At 41.8% G+C, this 21,241-nt stretch overlaps 1 protein-coding gene across 19 annotated transcripts in view; it reads right to left on the bottom strand.

The window, feature by feature from the left end:
• DLG1 (discs large MAGUK scaffold protein 1) overlaps window positions 1-21,241 on the bottom strand; it is a 389,579-nt gene that overhangs the window by 282,359 nt on the left and 85,979 nt on the right. Inside the window, exon 1 of one of the 19 annotated variants that reach the window (XM_077290393.1) lies at window positions 5,718-6,296. The exons of 16 other annotated variants lie outside the window; for them this stretch is intronic. In XM_077290393.1, coding sequence (XP_077146508.1) covers window positions 5,718-5,747 — 30 coding nt within the window. In that variant the 5' untranslated portion in view covers window positions 5,748-6,296. Of the gene's footprint in view, window positions 1-5,717; window positions 6,297-21,241 lie in introns of those variants that run through there. 2 more of the 19 variants (XM_077290395.1, XM_077290388.1) reach the window with 2 other exon arrangements.

Here is a 21,241-nt window from a genome sequence, read left to right as displayed (position 1 = left end):
TTTACCACTCCTAGTTCCGGTGCGGCTCAGTCGTCAGCATCCTCTGGCTGTGACGTTCAGGTCAGAGGGCGCGGTGACGTAGTCAGTGCGCGCCCTCTGCTGAGCGTCAGTGCTGGAGACGGAGCCGCACGAGGAGCAGGTAAAAATTGAAAGCGCCGGCGTCCTGAGCGAAGAGAGGAGAGTATGTGATTTTTTTTTTTATTGCAGCAGCAGCATTATATATTGCACAGCTTTCTATGGAGCATCTATGGGGCCATACTGAACGGTGCAGAGCTTTATATATGGCACAGCTTTATATGGAGCATCTATGGGGCAATAATCAACGGTATGGAGCATTATATGTGGCACAGCTTTATATGGAGCATCTATGGGGCAATAATGAACGGTATGGAGCATCTATTTTTATTTTTGAAATTCACCGGTAGCTGCTGCATTTCCTACCCTAGGCTTATACTCGAGTCAATAGGTTTTCCCAGTTTTTTGTGGCAAAATTAGGGGGGGGTCGGCTTATACTCGGGTCGGCTTATACTCGAGTATATACGGTATATGGGGTTATTGGTGTACTCAGGAGAAATTGCACAACAAATCTTGGGGCCCATTTTCCCATTACCCTTGTGAAAATGCAATATTTGGGGCTAAAAACGTGTGTGAAAAAAAATATATATATTTTCACGGCTCAATGTTATAAACGTCTGTGAAGCACCTGGGGGGTTCAAGATGCTCTCCACACATCTAGGTAAGTTCCCTGAGGGGTCTAGTTTCCAAAGTGGTGTCCGATATTTTCACAAATAAATGCAAGTCATATCAAACAAATTTTATCAATATTATGAAGTACAATATTTCACAAGAAAAACTCTCAGAATCGGTGGGTGCTATTGAAGCGTTCCAGAGTTATCACATAAATGGACACTGGTCAGAACTGTAAAAATTGTCCTCGTCAGGGAGGTGAAAACAGGCTTTGATGTGAAGGGATTAAGGATCAAACAGCACCATAAAAACCAAAGTACCACCAGACAAGTCAGGGAAAAAGTTGTAGAAAAGAGTAAAGCAAAGAGTAAAGCAGGGTAAGGCTATAAAAAAAATAAAAAAAAGCCCGAGCTCTCAACAATTCACAGAAGACTGTTCAATCAATCATTTATATATGGAAAGAGTACGGTACAACCACAAACCTATCAAGACATGGCCACCCACCTAAACTGACATCCCAATCAAGAACAAAACTAATTAGAGAAGCAGCCAAGAGGCCCATGGTCACTGTTGAGGAGCTGCAGAGATCCACAGCTCAGATTGGAGAATTTGTCCACAGGACAACCATTAGGCCGTGGTCACACTACTGTAGAATACGGGTGCTATGCGAGAAAACATTGCATAGTACTCGGACCACTGTTAATCTATGGGGCAGCTCACATCACTGTTTTTTTTCTCAGGTGTATTCTACATGCGTGTAAAATTGCAGCATGCTGCAATTGTACAGGTATATCGTCCGAGACTAGCCAATGCAAGTCTATGGGTGCGAGAAAAACTCAGACACCACACTGACCATCTGTGTAGCTTACGACAAATACGTACAAATTTTCCACATTTCATCCCAATGAGCCATTAAATTCAATGGGGTAAATCAGTGAGAAGTGTAATGCCATACACATGTCATACGGATGCTATACGGATACATAGGTGCGAGAAAATCGCATCATCGCATTGCAAATGCATTACACACGGATGACCATACGGAGAACACTTGTGCGACTCAGCAGGGAGACTCGGACCGATTTTCCATACGTTAAGTGTGACCCTGGCTTTAGTCATATACTCCACAAATTTGGCCGTTATGGAAGAGTGGCAAGAAGAAAGCAAGCCGTAAGAGATCTCGTTTGCAAAAAGCCAATTCAGGGACACAGTCAGTATGTGACAGAAGGTGCTCTGGTCAGATGAGATGTAGAATTTTTGGGCTAAATGCAAAATGCCATGTGGGTCACCCTGAAAACACCATCCCCACCTTCGCACATAGTGGTGGCAGCATCATGCTGTGAGGATTCTTTTCTTCAGCAGGGACAGGGAAGCTGGTTGATGGGAAGATATATGGAGTTAAATACTGGTGGAAAACCTATTTGAGGCAGCAAAAGACTTGAGACCGGGGCATTGATTTACCTTTCAGCAGGACAACGACCTTAAATATATTGTCAGGCCTACAATGGAATGTTTTAGATCAAAACATATTCATGTGTGTGAATGGCCCAGTCACAGCCCAGACCTGAATCCCACTGAGACTCTGTGGCACGACAAACTGTTTTTCATAGATTCCTGCATCCAAATTCACTGAGCTAAAGCTAGCGTGCAGAGAATGGGTAAAAATGTCAGCCTCTACATGTGCAAAGCTAGCAGAGACATACCCCAAAAGTAGCAGTGACTGCAAAGAAAGGTGGTCCTACAAAGTATTGACTCGGGAGGGCTGGATACAAATGCACGCCACAATTTTCAGATTTGTTTATTTTTAAAGTAAATTAGAAAACCATTAATTAGTTCCTTTACACTTTACAAATACTTGCTACTTTGTGTAGGTAGGTCACAAAATAAATTTAAATGTATAGATATAACATGAAGAAATGTGGAAAGGTTTAAGGGGTATGAATACTTTTTCAACGAACGGAGTATATAGTTGAGTACCGGTATATAGATTGTATAGTATATATTAGATACTTGAGGTACAGGAAGAGGTTTTTTGCTTAGTTGTCACATCACAGTTCTCTACAAAATGCAAAAGAAAACCAAAAATCAAAGATGCTGCAGGTTAACAAAACAAATTCTGCAATTTTGCTACAAGGCATATGGAAATTCATTAAGTGCTGAACTCACTAGCTCAGCCATCCTGAGGAGGGCAGCAAAGCTACTTGTATAAAGATCAGCATGTTCACAAGGGCAAGGTTGCACAATTCTATCTATATTTCAATACCAAAACGCTGGTAAAAAAAAAAAAATAATAAGTTTATACTACAAAGAAAAAAAAAAAGACAGTGGAATCCCCATAATCTATAATGGTACGTTGCCACGATCAGGAAGTAGCAGCGCTTTGGATGCAGCATTTTTTCACTGCATCCAAAACGCTGAGTTCTAATCACCCAGGTAAATCCGCATGTGTTCACTGAACCGTGCGTGTTTACCGAATCCAATACATTGCATTGTTGAAGTTTCTGTTGCAGAGACTAGCCTCTCCAGAGAAATTGACATGCTGCGGCCGTAAACCCACACGTCAGTCTCCGTGGGCGATCCACAGGTGCACACATAGTGGACATGGGATTTCAAGAAATCCACTATGCTGGAACATCTGGCAGCTGCGGTTTTGACTGATCGTGGGCACATATAATATTAGTGACAATGAGTTCACCAGGTATAAAATCACTGTTTATTTAAATAAAGACAATTCAAGTGCGCTTAAACTTTTCTAAATAAGTGAAAAGAGGTAGAGCACATGCCCAAACATTTTTGTAGGACATTTTAAACATAATATTTTGCACAGGAAAACTACAGATATTTCACCTGAAGAAATCACATACGCAGAATGCATAGACATCCACAATGTAAAAGGGTTTCTCTGGGTATAGGTATTGATAACCTAACTGCAGGACAGACCATCAACAGCAGATCAGTGGGGATATGACACCCGCCAATCAGCACTTATTTGCTTCAGTAGGGGCCGGATGTAAACACTGAGCGCATCTGCTGCTAAGTGTAGAGGCCACTGCAGAGTACTGCAAGAGCCGCTAAGCGTTCTACAAAATACCACTGTAGTACTTGTGTAGTGCAGCTCTGAGAGCCACTTGGTTGCAATTAACAAAACCTGCAACACAACACTGTAGCCTTGCAGCGCTGGGGTCCTGTGTTCAAATTCCACGAAGGACAACATCTGCAAGGAGTTTCCATGTTCTCCCCATGTGTGTTTGGGTTTCCTTCATTTCCTCCCACACTCTAAAGACATACTGATAGGGAATTTACATAGTGAGCCCCAATGGGGATAATGATGATGTGTGTAAAGTGTTAGAGAATATAACGGCGCTATATAAGCATAATAAATACACTTTCTGTATATTCACACATTATGCTTATTTATAATTATATTGGTTGGAAAGAAAAAAATAGTGAGACATATCTATCAAATTCAACCTTTGTACAACCATAGAGTTGGCAGAAATTCTCAAGTAGTGGCATAACCTATGCGTTTTGGTGTAATTCCAGAAAATCACTGTAAAAATCATGACACAATAATCACTTGATGAATTAGGGTATGTGCACACAATCAGTAAACGCTGCGGGTTGGATGCTGCGAACTTATGCAGTGTCCAACCCGCAGCGGCAAGATGTTACAGCATAGTGGATGGGATTTCAAAAATTCCCATGCCCACTATGCGTCCAGAGACGCCCTCAACTCACCTGCGTAGACGGACATGCAGTGCGTCTCACCAGACAGCAGCATGTCTATTTATCTTGCGGAGACATGAGTCTCCACAAGATAAAATCAACCCGCACAATGTATTGTACGTGGTGAATCCACACAATTCAGGGAACACATGCAGATTCACCTGCATTCAATAGCCGGCAGCGCTTTGGACGCAGCAGGCATGTGCTGCATCCAAAGCGTTGCCAATTCCTGATCGTATGCACATACCCTAAAACATTCTACTTTTCGTTTCAAATCCACTCCTGGTTTTTGCCCTTGAAATCGGCATATGTACTGAGAAGCCATTGTAGATTTTTGCATATAATAGTGCTTTATTTCCATTTTCAAAATGCCTGGTATCCCTGGAAGGCCATGTTCAGACAGCTGTACAAAAACATGTGCCAGGCACGTCAGAAGACTGACTAGCACCGTGTGCTCATCCGTGTAATAGACGAGTGCAGGAGATGAGTGCCATTTGCATGCACTAGTCTGTAAATCGGACCAGAACAGTGCATGCTGTGATTTTTGTCCATGCAGACTATTGGCCTCTGTGAAAAAATTGGCCATGTGCACTGGCACACACTGGCTATAATGAGAGCGTGCGCACTCCGTGGTGCATACGTTTGTATGAAACACTAGTGTGAACGAGCCCAAAGCCAAGCATAATGCAGAATTGCCCTCAAAAACATGAGCTAGCAATAAAGCATGTTTTTTCATATACTTCACACAAAGACATATTACATGTGCACTTATCACTTCACTGGTCTGGTGTGTAGCAGACATTCACTTCTAAGTTTATCTACAATTAATAAATTAAAGGAACGGTAACTAAAGCTGTACAGAACCTTTTCTAAATCAGCAGTCTCCCCATTTCCTTGTCTAACGCCGTACCATTGCCCTTTTTGCAAGTGCTCATTAGGTGAACATTTCCATCAGTCATAGCAACATAACAGTGTCACAAGAGGGAGCCAGATTATAATGGCACGGAGGTGTGGGGAGAGATAATTGCTGTGGGCAGCTTTAAAGAAATGGACAGAAGCAAAGTCCTTTCATTATAGACCTCCAAAATTAGAAGGCAAATATTAATATAGCATTGGATTTTTACAATTAAATTACTTTTGTCCATTTGCAAAATAAACTTAGAAATTACTGGATCACACATCAGTTAAAAATATATTCCTTTTATCCATTTCTGTCAGCACTATAATAGCAAAATGGGACAAGATGAGAACTAATTCTGAATGGAAACTGCATACACAAGCCATATATAATCCCTACGGCTTACCTTGGTGGTCACAATGCACAGGCAGTCCATCGTTCACACATGTTCAACACATTCTTGCCACTTACGGTAAGTAGGTAAAATGAAGAGCACATTATCTAAATCCTGCATGACCGTCCAGAGTCACAACAGCAGACACCAATATTCAGCAGTCCATTAAGGTTGGGAAGGTGCAGGGAGATAGGAAAGGAGACCCCCAGCAGCTCCTGGAACAGGACATGAGCCAGCAAGTGACTGACTTGTAAAGCTCATCTATTTTGCAGCTGTGTATGTTTAAGCAGCTTGAAAAGATCTCAAAGTTGTATTCCAGCGTTTCTTCCACAGCAGTTTAAATACGGCTTCATTAATTCCTCCTCTCACAGAATTAGAGACATGATGTTCATAGTGAGTCATATGCTGAAACACTATATAAAATAAGCTGTGATCTAGCACGTCCTGATAAATAATGCATCTTCAGAAATAAGGTGAACGCCTTCATGTCCATGTAGACACAGGGAGAAAACTACTCCAGAATATAAAAGCTCACTATCTAAGCATCCCTGCTTCTGCAGCTTGAAGATCAATGACTTTCTTGGCCAGAATGAATGGAATATTCCATGAGCAGCTCTGAGGAGGGGAGCATGTAGTACTTCAAGTCACAGCAGTTCCCATCTAGATAAAGTACGGTATATACTGAGCAACTATCCCCTTCGTTTTCCTACTATAAAAAAAAATGATGATTTTTACCACCACATCCAGATGAGACCACACTAAGCATCCACAGTCTTTTAACACTAAATATCAGATTTAGCTAAGAAATAAGAATCCCCTTCCAGGTTCTGAAAGGCCCACCAACTATCAGAACAAAAAGTCAATGGCAGAATAAAAATTGGTAGCTGCAGTCAGAAAGTTAATTTGCCCAGCTGGGCATTGCTCCATAATAGAGGTAGAAACCTAGCACGGTGTGCCCGGTAGCTCCAGGCTGGTGGTCTCCATCAGATAGACTGGTGCCGGTCCAAAGCGATGTCTACTAACAGAGCCCGACAATCCTTCCCTAGGATCATCATCACCAGTTCCTACAGCGGCACCTGCCTAATGCAACCAGAACTCAAGCTGGCAAGCAAGGAGTAAATAAAAATTATTAATGACCTTATTTTGGCATAAGACTCCTTTGTCTTCTATGTAAGCACTTCTACTCATCTCTCTGCAAACGCTTCCTGACATCTTCCTTGTATCATATTAGAAATAAAAAAGAACATGCAGATTTTTACACCTATGGCCAGAAAAAAAGATATAGGGACTGGCTCAACTGTTGCATCTGCACCTGTTTAGAGAGTCATTTTTGACATTTTTCGATAGTTCCTCATTCGCCTCTAATATTTTTAGGGCATGCCTTTTTTAAAGCCTATTTTATGTGTTCATCTGTTTGTTTTTAAGCTTTTTGTGGGTAGTGTTTTTGTATTGCAGATGTTTTCACTTCATTAATTGTGACTTTTTAAAAAGTAGCAAAATTTGTCAAACGTATTCCTGTCCACCCCTGTATTGGTTTTATGTACGCCAGGTGTCAGGGCCAGCTCCTGGTTTTCGTGGGCCCCGGGTGTAGGAGCCTCAGTAGGCCCCTTAAGCACATACCACAAATCATGATGCACAGATACAGCAGGAAAATATAGCTATAGATAATGCCAAAGATTTCACTTATTTCTTACATTACATAAGTGATAACTATAGCTCAAAATCCAGACAGTATAGTCAGTCCTCCATACAGAATAATGAGCCCCATATAATGCTCCATACAGTATAATGGGCGCGATATAATGCTCCATGTAAAATGGGTCCCATATAATGCTCCAGCACATAATGGGCACCATATGATGCTCCAGTATATTATGGGCCCCACATGATGCTCCAGAATATGATGGGCGCCATAAGATGCTCCAGAATATGATGGGCGCCATATAATGCTTCTAACATTTAAAAAAAATTAAAAAACCTCTCCTTGCTGGCTGCTACTCTGCTCTGGACTCCTTAGCGTCGCCATCTTCCAGCTCTCTGCACTGACTGTTCAGGCAGAGGGCGCACAGACGTGATGTCATCGTGCCCCTGACCTGAAACATCAGAGTCAGAAGACGCAGAAGACGCCGCAGCGCAGGAACAGGGAGAAGGAAGTATCGCAAGTACCAAAGACCTGAGAAGGCAGAGGGCCCTCTCGAGGGAACTGGTATCGGGCTCCCATAGCACACCGGTGTCCCCGATGGCGAGTGGGTCCCCCCAGCTGCTCAGGGCCCCAGGACTTGCCTGGGTGCTGACGCCAGCCCTGCCAGGAATTTAGGTGCAAATTTTGAGAAATGTACTAATTTTGCACTATGAAAACGCAAAGTGGGTCAAAGTAAAAAATATAAAGAACATTATTGAGCTTGCCCAATTTGAAGAATTTGAAGCATAAGAAGTTAACAAATAAAAAGAAAAAGGACTTTAAAAAAAAAAAAATACAAACGTTTTATGGAGGCTAATAGAGAGTTTTCTGGGGAAGCAGCAACACATTGCTCACTGTTTTGATGTAAAGAAAGGGTTCCTTATCCTTTAACGTCGTCTAATGGTCCCTGTACTGAGGCTCACTTCCCATCTTGGTACTTTATTTCCATTATTCTACTCCATTGTAGTAGAGGCTCTGCCTCATGACAGACACCAATAGCACCCAGAAGATCCCACAGATTAATAGTGTCGTTTGGGTTTTCATCACTTCACCCCATCTTATTTTTACTGAAACCTGCAACTGAGGCTTCAACTCAGATGTGAACAGAGCCTAAATGAGGAAACGGGATGGGCACTACAAGCTCCCATATCTTCTGTTTCTATGTTCTCATCTACGATGGAAACTATGTGGGAAAGAAAGTGTTCTGTAAAGTGGAAGCACTGTACTTTTGCACTACTTACAGTGGGGGAAAAAAGTATTTAGTCAGCCACCAGTTGTGCAAGTTCTCCCACTTAAAAAGATAAGAGAGGCCTGTAATTGACATCATAGGTAGACCACAACTAAGAGTCAAAATGAGAAAAATCCAGAAAATCACCTTGTCTGATTGTTACCGCACGAACACTGCCGGAAAAAGACAAAGACTGCAGAGTGCAGTGAAGACCACCGGAAGGTAATGAGCAGCCCCGGAAGCAGATGCGGCCAGGAGACAGCAGGATGGGAGGACACATCGCTGGACAGGCAAGTATAATTATAGTGTTGTTTATTAATTTTAGGCTTTCTTTTATAGCCCGCCCCCCATTCCATATCTGTAAAGTCCAAATTTGGGGTTCGGACGCAAGTTTGTGTCATCTCCGGCCCCGAACTTTACAGGAAAACTCGGGCAAACCAGCCGATCCCTAACATCAGGGGGTTCGCCCATCACTAGTTGTGAACAGAGCCTAACAAAAAACAATTGCTAGCTATGGTCACTGGGAGCTACTAAGGGCAGCACAGGAAAAAAACAGTAACAGAGATGCAATGAAAGTCACTAAAGAAAAGTTACATGGGTGAAACCTGGGTTCAGCTCACTTGTAAAAGTTAGGCATTCAAGGATTTGGACATCTTTCCATTTTTTTTTTTTTTAACGAATGTATTTCGAATAAACTAATAAGACTATACAAGACAACTGTACATGAAAAAATGCCCTTATATTTTCCTACGGTCAGAACTGTAGCTCCCCAGGTCCATTCATAATTCTGCTGACTTAATGTTCGCACAAAGTTTACTTTAAGGAGATATTTTCAGCAGCATTTAGGCCCCATAAACTAAAGGTATGGCCATAACGACGCTGTGATATTGATTAATCTGATACCTGATGTGAAGGGATCTGCTCAGTGGCTGCCGAATACTCAAGTTATGAAGTTTTCAGAAAATGATGTCTTGTGTGCTTCAGGGTAGGACGTGGGGGTAGGGTCTTATTCGGGTTCCCTACCCCCCACAAGCATTCTCTGTTTCTTGTGTAGATCACCTACCTCCTTTTTAAAATTCTGTGCCGCCGCTGCCATCATTGTGTGGGTGGCGCGTGCGCAGTAGGAGTCTGCGGCCTGTGTGCAGGACTTCAATACAATGGCGGCGCATGCGCAGATCGAAATTTTGGCTCTGAAATCTCATTCTGTACATGCGCCACCATTTTATTGAAGTCCTGCAAACAGGACTCCGGCTCCCACTACGCACTTGACGCCCACACAATGATGGCGGCTGAAAAATAATTTTAAAAAGGAGGCGGGTCACTGAATAATCAGTGACCTGCACAAGAAAGAGGAGGCTGGTTGGGGGCAGAGAACAAGAAGAAGAAAACCCTGACTCCACGTCCTGCCACGAAGCACAGAAGATGTCATTTTCTGAAAATTTCATGGGGTAAGTATTCAGCAGCCACTGAGCAGATCCCTTCACATCAGGCATCAGATTAAACAGCATCACAGCACCATTATGGCCATGCCTTTAGTTTATAAGGCTAAATCCTGCTGACAGGTTCTCGTTAATGAATTTGCAGTGTGCGGTGTAATGAAGACACTATCAAGAAATCAATTTGATCCTAATGATTTTATTGTATTATAAATACAGCAGAACTGAAGGCAGCTCTGAATATAATAAAGAATATAGTTTTGTCTTCGTACAAGAAATGTAGAAACCTATTTAAAAAAAATGTATACATACAGACAAATTATGTTTAATATTAAAACATACCATATCTAGTAGATACTCAGTGTTGGATCACAATTTTTTTCAAGGACTGTTTTCAGAAAGACTAAATTTAACAGGAATCTATCTAAATTAGATGCATGAGAAATTAACATACTTCAGATCTGCAAGGTTACACTTTTCACACTTTCACAGTCACGGCAATAAGTAAATTCACAGCAAAAGTTAACAAAACAATTAACATTTTATACACTTTAATAGCACCTATTGCATTCAAGTGTAAATTACACATCAGTAGGCATGTTAATGAAATGGCAATTAAAACACCTATTGGAAAAGTAAAGCATTGAGCACAACTATACATTCTAATTAAAGGGAACCTGTCAGCTACTTAAAAATGATGTTCCACATTATTAAGCAGGACACAGGTTTCAAGCAATATGGGAAATTAAAAGGATCTCTCTGCTGCTGAAAAGAATTAAATAGTGCAATGCCTTGGACAAGGTATGAAAACATTAGATATTTCACGAAAACTTAAGAGTGATCATCATACTGTGAAGAGATTTGTGACTGAAACAGAGCACAGACAGAGTTCATGCAGATAAAGGCATAATGAGGAAGGTTTCTGCCAGACAAATTCATTGGATTAAGAGACCAGATGCCAAAATACCATTACAAAGCAGCAAACAGTTATTTGAAGCTGCTGGTGCCTCTGGAGCCCCTCGAACCTCAAGGTGTAGGATCCTTCAAAGGCTTGCTGTGGTGCATAAACCTACTATTCGGCTACCCCTAAACAGTGTTCACAAGCAGAAACATACATACATGAAGACTAATTTGCAACAGTCTTGTTTACTGATGAGTGTCGAGCAACCCTGGATGATCCAGATGGATGGAGTAGTGATGGTTGGTGGATGGCCACCATGTCCCAACAAGGCTGTGACATCAGCAAGGAGGTGGAGGAGTCATGTTTTGGGCCGGAATCATGGGGAAACAGCTGGAAGGGCTCTTTGAGGTTCCTGAAGGTGTGAAAATGACCTCTGCAAAGTATATAGAGTTTCTGACTGACAACTTTCTTTCATGGTATAAAAAGCAGAAACGTGCCTTCAGGAGCAAAATAGTCTTCATGCTGACAATGCACCATTTCATGCTGCAAAGAATACCTCTGAGTCATTGGCTGCTATGGGCATAAAATGAGATAAACTCATGGTGTGGCCACCATCTTCCCCTGTCCTCAACCCTATAGAGAACCTTTGGAGTATCATCAAGCAAAAGATCTATGAGTGTGGGAGGCAGCTCACATCAAAACAGCAGCTCAGGGAGGGAAGAAATACAGGTCCTTCTCAAAAAATTAGCATATAGTGTTAAATTTCATTATTTACCATAATGTAATGATTACAATTAAACTTTCATATATTATAGATTCATTATCCACAAACTGAAATTTGTCAGGTCTTTTATTGTTTTAATACTGATGATTTTGGCATACAACTCCTGATAACCCAAAAAAACCTGTCTCAATAAATTAGCATATTTCACCCGGCCAATCAAATAAAAGTGTTTTTTAATAACAAACAAAAAAAACATCAAATAATAATGTTCAGTTATGCACTCAATACTTGGTCGGGAATCCTTTGGCAGAAATGACTGCTTCAATGCGGCGTGGCATGGAGGCAATCAGCCTGTGACACTGCTGAGATGTTATGGAGGCCCAGGATGCTTCAATAGCGGCCTTAAGCTCATCCAGAGTGTTGGGTCTTGCGTCTCTCAACTTTCTCTTCACAATATCCCACAGATTCTCTATGGGGTTCAGGTCAGGAGAGTTGGCAGGCCAATTGAGCACAGTAATACCATGGTCAGTAAACCATTTACCAGTGGTTTTGGCACTGTGAGCAGGTGCCAGGTCGTGCTGAAAAATGAAATCTTCATCTCCATAAAGCATTTCAGCCGATGGAAGCATGAAGTGCTCCAAAATCTCCTGATAGCTAGCTGCATTGACCCTGCCCTTGATGAAACACAGTGGACCAACACCAGCAGCTGACATGGCACCCCACACCATCACTGACTGTGGGTACTTGACACTGTACTTCAGGCATTTTGGCATTTCCTTCTCCCCAGTCTTCCTCCAGACTCTGGCACCTTGATTTCCGAATGACATGCAAAATTTGCTTCTGCCGCTGTTTATGGTTCAAAAGTGGCTTTACCTGGGGAATGCGGCACCTGTAGCCCATTTCCTGCACACGCCTGTGCACGGTGGCTCTGGATGTTTCCACACCAGACTCAGTCCACTGCTTCCTCAGGTTCCCCAAGGTCTGGAATCGGTCCTTCTCCACAATCTTCCTCAGGTTCCGGTCACCTCTTCTCGTTGTACAGCGTTTTCTGCCACATTGTTTCCTTCCAACAGACTTACCATTGAGGTGCCTTGATACAGCACTCTGGGAACAGCCTATTTGTTGTGAAATTTCTTTCTGGGTCTTACCCTCTTGCTTGAGGGTGTCAATGATGGCCTTCTTGACATCTGTCAGGTCGCTAGTCTTACCCATGATGGGGGTTTTGAGTAATGAACCAGGCAGGGAGTTTTTAAAAGCCTCAGGTATCTTTTGCATGTGTTTAGAGTTAATTAGTTGATTCAGAAGATTAGGGTAATAGGTCGTTTAGAGAACCTTTTCTTGATATGCTAATTTATTGAGACAGGTTTTTTGGGTTATCAGGAGTTGTATGCCAAAATCATCAGTATTAAAACAATAAAAGACCTGACAAATTTCAGTTGGTGGATAATGAATCTATAATATATGAACGTTTAATTGTAATCATTACATTATGGTAAATAATGAAATTTAACACTATATGCTAATTTTTTGAGAAGGACCTGTACAAGCAGAAACTCTCCAAAAACTCACAAGCTCAATGGAAGCAAGAATTGTGAAGGTGATATCAAAGAAGGGGTCATATGTTAACATGTAACTTGGCCCGTTAGGATGTTTTGGAGTTAATTAGCTTTTTGTGTTCAGTGAATGTGACCTCCTAATGCTGCAAATTCCACAAATGAGCATCTTCAGTTCTTTAAAACATATCAAATGTTTAGAAATTCTACTGTGCCTAATAATTTGGAACAGTACATTTTGAGTTTTTATTCATTTTGGAGATTATACGGTTATCATTGGGAGGTTTCTTTAATAAAATTTGATGTATGCTCTAACGGGTGATGACTTTTATTAGACTGACTGTCATTTGCACTCACCATTTAGGAAAATCCGAGAAAAATATAATTTGCATAATAATTTGGAACATGGTGTAGATAAGGCTACGTTCACATTTGCGTTGTGCGATGTTGCGTCGGAGACTCAACGCACAACGCAAACAAAAACGCAACAAAACGCACGCAAAAACGCTGCGTTTTGCGACGCATGCACCTTTTTTTGCCGAAATTTGGACGCAAAAAAAATTCAACATGCTGCGTTTTCTGCGCCCAACGCTTGCGGCCAAAAAAACGCATGCGTCGCAAAACGCAGCACAACGCATGTCCATGCGCCCCCATGTTAAATATAGGGGTGCATGACGCATGCGGCGACGCAGCGGCGCCCGACGCTGCGTCGCACAACGCTAATGTGAACGTAGCCTAAGCCCTGAAAGGTAGTGGCCACATCTTATAGCGGCAAAATCTGCTGACAGGTTCCCTTTAAATTGCTTCTCACTAAAGAAACTCAATTTCGTGAACATTTACGGAAACGGTAAGTTTGGGGCTATACAGCAACACACATACGCGTGCGCTGCAGGTTGCAAAAAGTCTGAACCACTTGGAGTTTTGCGACTTGCTTGTTGCAGTACCTTGGGGGTCACTATGTCACCCAGCCTTATAGTGTATGGAAGAAGTAGTGGCTTTCAATTACTAGAATGCTGTGAGGCCTGAATTTACAGTATCAGTAAGTCAGCCATTAAACCACCCTAGATATCTACATGTCAGTTTTAGTAATTATTTCAGCTACTGCAAAAGATAAAATCCAAGGCAGAAATCGGTGTCAGATTGGCCATGCTGTGAATTGGAAAAAATCTTCAGTAGGACTTTACTATTCGTATTCATTTTATTAATTTGACATTTGTAAAAGCATGATTCTGATCTAATATCGCAAGAAAGAAGATGTGGCATCAATACAGCCAAAAGTGGTATACGGTACTATGTAGTTTAGGCTGACAAGCTGTGCAGCAATGCAGAGAGCTGCAGACAATCAGTGCAAGGCTTTCATAAGCGCGTGCTCCTTGACTCAGTGCGCATTTGTCAAACAGGACCAGAGCAGGTATGCACTCTCTGAAGCACTCCTCCTCCCCTTACTACAACAAAAAATGTATACAATGTATGACAGCACCTGATATTTAATAAGAAATCAAAAAACTAAGTTCCTATTAAATCTTGTGAAAAATCAGGAATAGGTTGGCACTACTGAACCTAAAGGGAATCAGTCACCAGATTATTGGAAATAGGAGCACATCACAATGTAGGGGCAAAGACCCCAATTCCAGCAATGTGTAACTTACTGGTCTGCTTGGAGCGTTTTCAATAAAACCACGGTTTTAATAGCAAGAAATCACTAGATTAGTTATCAACTGACACGTAGTCCTCCTGTTCTATGACCCCATCACATATTAGCAGCTTTCTGCAAATGTACAGTGTACCCAGAAAGTGGCAATGGTGCAGGTGGGGTTATATGGCTAGATCTGCAACAGATAAAACAGCGATTATCAAGATGACAAGTAGGCCTGTAAGTGACACATCACAAGGTCAGTACATCATGCAGCTCTCAGGTTACATATCAATAACCTGGTGACCGATTTCCTTTAACCCTTCATCCTACAGCCTGTGTTTACTTTCCTGACCAGGCCCAATTTTAGAATTCTGATCACTATGTGGTAATAGCTGTGGAACACTTCACATAGACCAGATATTCTGAGATTTTTTTCTGACACATTGTACTTTATGTTAGTGGTAAATTTAGGACAATATTTTTTGCATTTATTTGTAAAAATATAATTTTCCCGAAAATGTAAAAAATTCGCAATCATCAAAACTTTAATTTTTATGCTTTTAATCCAGCTAATTATATCACACAAAATAGTTAAATAATATTTCCTACATGTCTACTTTACACCAGCATCATTTTGGAAACAATTTGATTTTGTTAGGAAGTTAGAAGGGTTAAGGGTATGTGCACACGCTGCGGATTTCGTTGCGGAACCGCAGCGTTTCCGCAGCTGCGGGTCCGCAGCGGTTTCCCATAAGTTTACAGTACAATGTAAACCTATGGGAAATGAAATCCTCACTGCACATGCTGCTGAAAAAAACGTGCGGAAACGCAGCGGTTTATTTTCCGCAGCATGTCAATTGTTTGTGTGGATTCCGCTGCGGGTTTCCACCTGTTCCAATAGAAATCTACAGGTGAAAACCCGCAGAGAAAGCCGCACTAGAAACCGCGGTAAATCCGCAGTAAAAACCGCAGCGGTTTTTCACTGCGGATTTATCAAATCCGCAGCGTGGGCACATGGCCTCAAAGTTAATCGGCAATTTCTTGTTTTTTTCATATTTGAAGTGACTTTGAGGGGCCTATGTGACAGAAAATTCCCAAAAATGACTTTTAAAACCTGCACCCCTCAAATGCTGGAAACCACATTCAATAAGTTTATTAAGCCTACATTTTTTTCACAGAAATTAACCCCTTAATGACCGTCAATACATCTTTTAACTGACCTGAGATATAAGAGAATAGCATCCCCATACAGGTGACAATCCAGCAGCTGTCGGCTGTACACTATAGCTGACAACTTGCCGCATCAGCCACGATCAGTGTTGTCACCGTCCATGTCTGTTTAACCCAGAGGTGTATCTAGCCTTTCCTGCACCCGGGGCAAAGGGTCAGTTTGGCGCCCCCCCCCCTGCACAAACGTTATGGCCCCATAAGATGCTCTATACAGACACTTGCCCCATATAGTACTGCACAAACGTTATGGCCCCATAAGATGCTCCATAGAGACACTTTCCCCATTTGCTGTTGCTGCGATAAAAAAATAAAATAATCACATACTCACCTCTCCGTCGCCCAGGCCCCCGGCACTTTCAATATTCACCTGCTCCTTGTAACAGCCGCCGCTCCATCTTCAGCACTGACGTTCAGGCAGAGGGCGCGCACTAACTACGTCACCGCGCCCTCTGACCTCAGCGTCACTGCTGAAGACGGAGCGGCGCCAGAACGAGGAGCAGGTGAATATCGCGCTGCGCTCCCCTCCCCATTATACTCACCTGCTCCTGGCGCGGTGCAGTCCCTGCTTCCCCGGCGCCGGCAGCTTCTTCCTGTACTGAGCGGTCACCGTTACCGCTCATTACAGTAATGAATATGCGGCTCCACCCCTATGGGAGGTGGAGCCACATATTTATTACTGTAATGAGCGGTACCATGTGACCGCTCAGTACAGGACGAGGAGCCTCTTTGGACCGCCGCATCATCAGGCGGCCCGCTGGCGCCCCCCTGTCGGCTGCGCCCAAGGCACATGCCCCGGCTGCCCCCCCACTGGAAACGCCACTGCTTTAACCCCTTAGATGCTACTGTCACTAATGACTATCATATAAATGTTTTAAAAAAGTGTGGCTTCTCCCTCTTTATCCCCATCGGCACCCTAAGATCACAATTGTGTGGTCCTGATGTTTGCCATGGCAATTCACAACAAAAAAGCGAAAAAAGCGGCCTTAGTCTGCTGCTACCAGTGGCCTGTGCAAAAGTCAGCGACATTTAGGTGGTAAAAATATACTTTTTAATTCTCTCATGTCACTTTGCATTAATTCCTGAAAATCACCTGAAGGGTTAATAAACTGCGTGACTGCAAATTTTAATATGTCGAGGGGTGCGGTTTTTAAAATGGTATCACTTTGGGGGTTTTCCAATATATAGGACCCCTAAAGTCACTTCAAACATGGATGGGTCCCTAAAAAAAATTATTTTGTAAATTTCCATGAAAAAAAGAAAAATTACTGCTACATTTTTAAACCTCCTAAAATGCTAACAAAATAAAACAACATTTTACAAATGGTGCTGACATAAAGAAGACATGTAGGAAATATTATTTATTAATGTTTTGCTATGGTATGACTATCTGAATTAAAGGGATAAATCATTCAAAGTTTGAAAATTGCTATTTTTTTTACATTTGTCAAATTCCTCAATTTTTTTTTTTCATAAATAAACAAAACATATCAGCCTAAATTTACCATTATCATAAAGTATAATGTGTCACGAAAAAATCACTCAAAATCACTGGAATTTGTCAAAGCGTTTCAGAGTTATTATCACAAATTGACACTGATTTTTAAAATTTGGCTCAGTCACTAAGGGGTTAAAGCAATTTTGAAGAAAAAGAGATAATTTTACTTTTTCCCCACAAATATGTTGCTTTAGCTACAAATTTTTCATTTGTACAAAGGTAGAAAGGAGAAAATGGACCATACAATTTGTTGCGCAATTTCTCCCAAGTACAGGAATGCCTCATATGTAATGGAAAACTACTGTTTGGGTGCTCGGCAGGGAAGGAGCGCCATTTGAATGGAATACATTGCGGACACCGTGTCACATTTGAAAAGACCCCGACATGCCAAAACAGCAAAATCCCCAACAAGTGACTATTTTTGAAAGTACACCGCACGACAAAATTCATCTAGCAGCGACCAGGTGATTCACAGAATTGTAAAACATTGGGCAAATTACACCCTTCAATTAATGCATCTAGGGGTGCAGTGAGCATGTTGACACCACGTGCCTCACAGAAATGTATACTATTGGGCAGTGAAGAAAGAATATTTACAATATTAATAATAAAATGTTCTAGCCTTAAGTTTTTCATTTTTATAAGGGCTAATCGGAAAAAATGGACCTCATTAGTGATGAGCGAGTATACCTCGTTACTCGAGATTTCCCGAGCATGCTTGGGTGGTCTCCGAGTATTTCGGCATGCTCGGAGATTTAGTTTATGTGACGGGCTGCATGATTTGCGGCTGCTAGACAGCTTGAATACATGTAAGGATTCCCTAACAAACAGGCAATCCCTGCATGTATTCAGGCTGTCAAGCCGTCGCAAATCATGCAGCCGGTCACATAAACTAAGGGTATGTGCACAGACAGAATGGTCCACTGCGGATTTTTCTGCAGCAGATTTGATAAATCCGCAGAGCAAAAACACTGCGATTTTCCCGCGGATTTATCACGGCTTTACCGCGTTTTTGTGCGGATTCCACTGCGGTTTTACACCTGCGGTTTTCTATTATGGAGCAGGTATAAAACCGCTGCGGATTCCGCACAAAGAATTGACATGTTGCGGAATGTAAACCGCTGCATTTCCACGCGCTTTTTTCCGCAGCATGTGCACTGCGGATTGCGTTTCCCATAAGTTTACATTGTACTGTAAACGCATGGGAAACTGCTGCGGACCCGCAGCTGCGGAAACGCTGCGGATCTGCAGCAAAATCCACAGCGTGTAAACATAGCCTAAGGGTATGTGCACACCTTGCGGATTCTCTGCGGTTCCGCAGCGTTTTTTGAGGTGCAGAAACGCTGCAGATCCGCAATTGATTTACAGTACAATGTAAATCAATGAGAAAAAAAATGCTGTGCACACTTTGCGGAAAATCTGCTGCGGAAACGCTGTGGTTTAAAAGAAGTAGCATGTCGCTTCTTTTTTGTGAATTTGCAGCGTTTTTGTACTCATTCCATTATAGAAAACCGCAGGGGTAAAAGCGCAGCAAATCCGCAAGAAAACCACAGCAAAAACGCACAAAAAACGCCGCGGAACCGCACAAAAAACGTGAGAAATCCGCAGGTGCGTTTTCTGCCAGGAGAGGCAGAATTCGCACCAGAAATTCCTAAGCCTAATCCGCAACATGTGCACATAGCCTAAATCTCCGAGCATGCCGAAATACTCGGAGACCACCCAAGTGTGCTCAGGAACCCTCGAGTAACGAGTATACTCGCTCATCACTAGACCTCAGTTTGATGCGCAATTTCTTCCGAATGCGCCAATACACTACATCGGGAACTTCTTTTCAGGCACAGTGCAAAGTTCAGAAAGGAAGGAGCTCAATATTATATAGTGCAGATTTTACTGTCAAGGTTTGCAGGTGCCATGACCAACCAGGAGAGCCCCTGAGGTGCCAGAACAGTAGAAGCTCCGATAAGTGACCCCATTTTATAAAGAACACCTCTCAATGAATTTATTCAGGAGTGCAGTTATCATACTGACATCACAGAAGTGTCACAAAGTTTTATACCATTGGGCAGTGAAGAAAAAAGGATTTCATTTTTTTGTATATATTCTTTATTTAGAAAATTTCAATAATATAACAGGAAAGGAAAAAAAGGGTAAATATTTTCCAGAAATAGTAAAAGTATAGAAAAACAAACAAAAATACAATCGCATTAAACCGCAACGATAACGCTACAAGGCTGCGGATTTGCAAACCAAAATGGTTGTAAGAAGAATTTAAAAAAAAAGGGGCAGTGGTGGGGAGGGACACGGGAAGGAAAGGGAAGGGTAGGGAGTCAAAGTCCTGCTTAAAATATAGAGATTAACTAAGCGATTTGGGAGATCAAACTCCTATCAAGGCATCAACATTACAGAACAGACTATATGTAAAGAAAAAAGAGAAAAAGGGAATAGCAAAAGAAATTTGTAGGGAGACAGAAATTAAAGATTACCGGTTGTGCTTATTTGGTGATCCTCTGAGGCGTTCAACCAGGCTATCCATGCGTTTAGAGTCTTTAGGTTTTTAGATCCTGAAAGTCTAATTTTCTCATATATAGCGATTTGGTTGGATTCTTTTATCCATTCTTTGCAAGTAGGGGTCTCTACATCTTTCCAATGTCTTGCGATAGTTATTTTAGCTGCGTTGAGCAGGTGAGGTATCAGTGAGCCTTTATCAAAGTGTAATTTTGAAGGATCCAGATTGAATAGAATGAAACTTGACATTAATGGGATGTCTACGTTTAAGGTTTTCTTTATATGCTCTCTAACTCTCTCCCAGAAACCTTTAATTTTTGTGCATTCCGTTTTGTTTAAAGCCCCATATTTTACATTTTCACAAGGGAAAATGGGCGAAAATTGCACCAAAAATTGTCCCACAATTTCTGTTGAAATTGGCAATACCCAATATGTGACTGTATAGTATTTCTTTGCTACATAGGGAGACTCAGACAGGAAGGATATGGACTCCATATACACAGCCCCTAAGTGCCAGAAGAGCATGAAGGTTACCCAATAAATCTCAAAATGACAAGTTCAGATGAAACACCCAAGGGATCCATTTATTGTAATAAGGCAGCTGAGTTACTCTGGACACCGTTGGGCTTCTGTTCAGTGGTATCATTTTACGACATACAAAAAAAACCCCTTTGTTCTACCGCCATTTTATGCACGTGTAAAAAGACAGGCACCGCTGGATTACAGGCCAGACTGCATCCACAGGGTCTCCATCTGCCTCGTTATAGGGAATCTTATGCCAGGGATTCCGTCTGAATTGCATATTTCAGAAACCCTGATGTAAGCGCTCAGCGCAGAGAGTAGCATAAACGTGCGATGAGCCTTAATGCAATCTTTGGGTGGCCGCATGATCAACAGCAAGTAAAGAATTGGTTTTCATCCAGTTCCTCATGAGGTATAAGTGATTCTTCAGGTTGGCGAGATTACAGCAATACTAAATTTATATAATGTTTTGTTACCTTTACACAATAAGAGCTATCTAAGAAAAATAACTTTTTTCATCGCTATATTCTCAGAACTATAACGTTTTTATTTCTCCACTGACTGATCTGTATGGCAGTTTATTTTTGGCAGGACAAGATGACATTTTCAGATATAAATTTTATTT

This window comes from Ranitomeya variabilis, chromosome 2 (genome assembly GCF_051348905.1).
Source record: "Ranitomeya variabilis isolate aRanVar5 chromosome 2, aRanVar5.hap1, whole genome shotgun sequence".
Classification (NCBI taxonomy): Eukaryota; Metazoa; Chordata; class Amphibia; order Anura; family Dendrobatidae; genus Ranitomeya; species Ranitomeya variabilis.
Note: the sequence above shows the minus strand (reverse complement) of the source record. Positions and strands in the feature narration are given on the sequence as shown.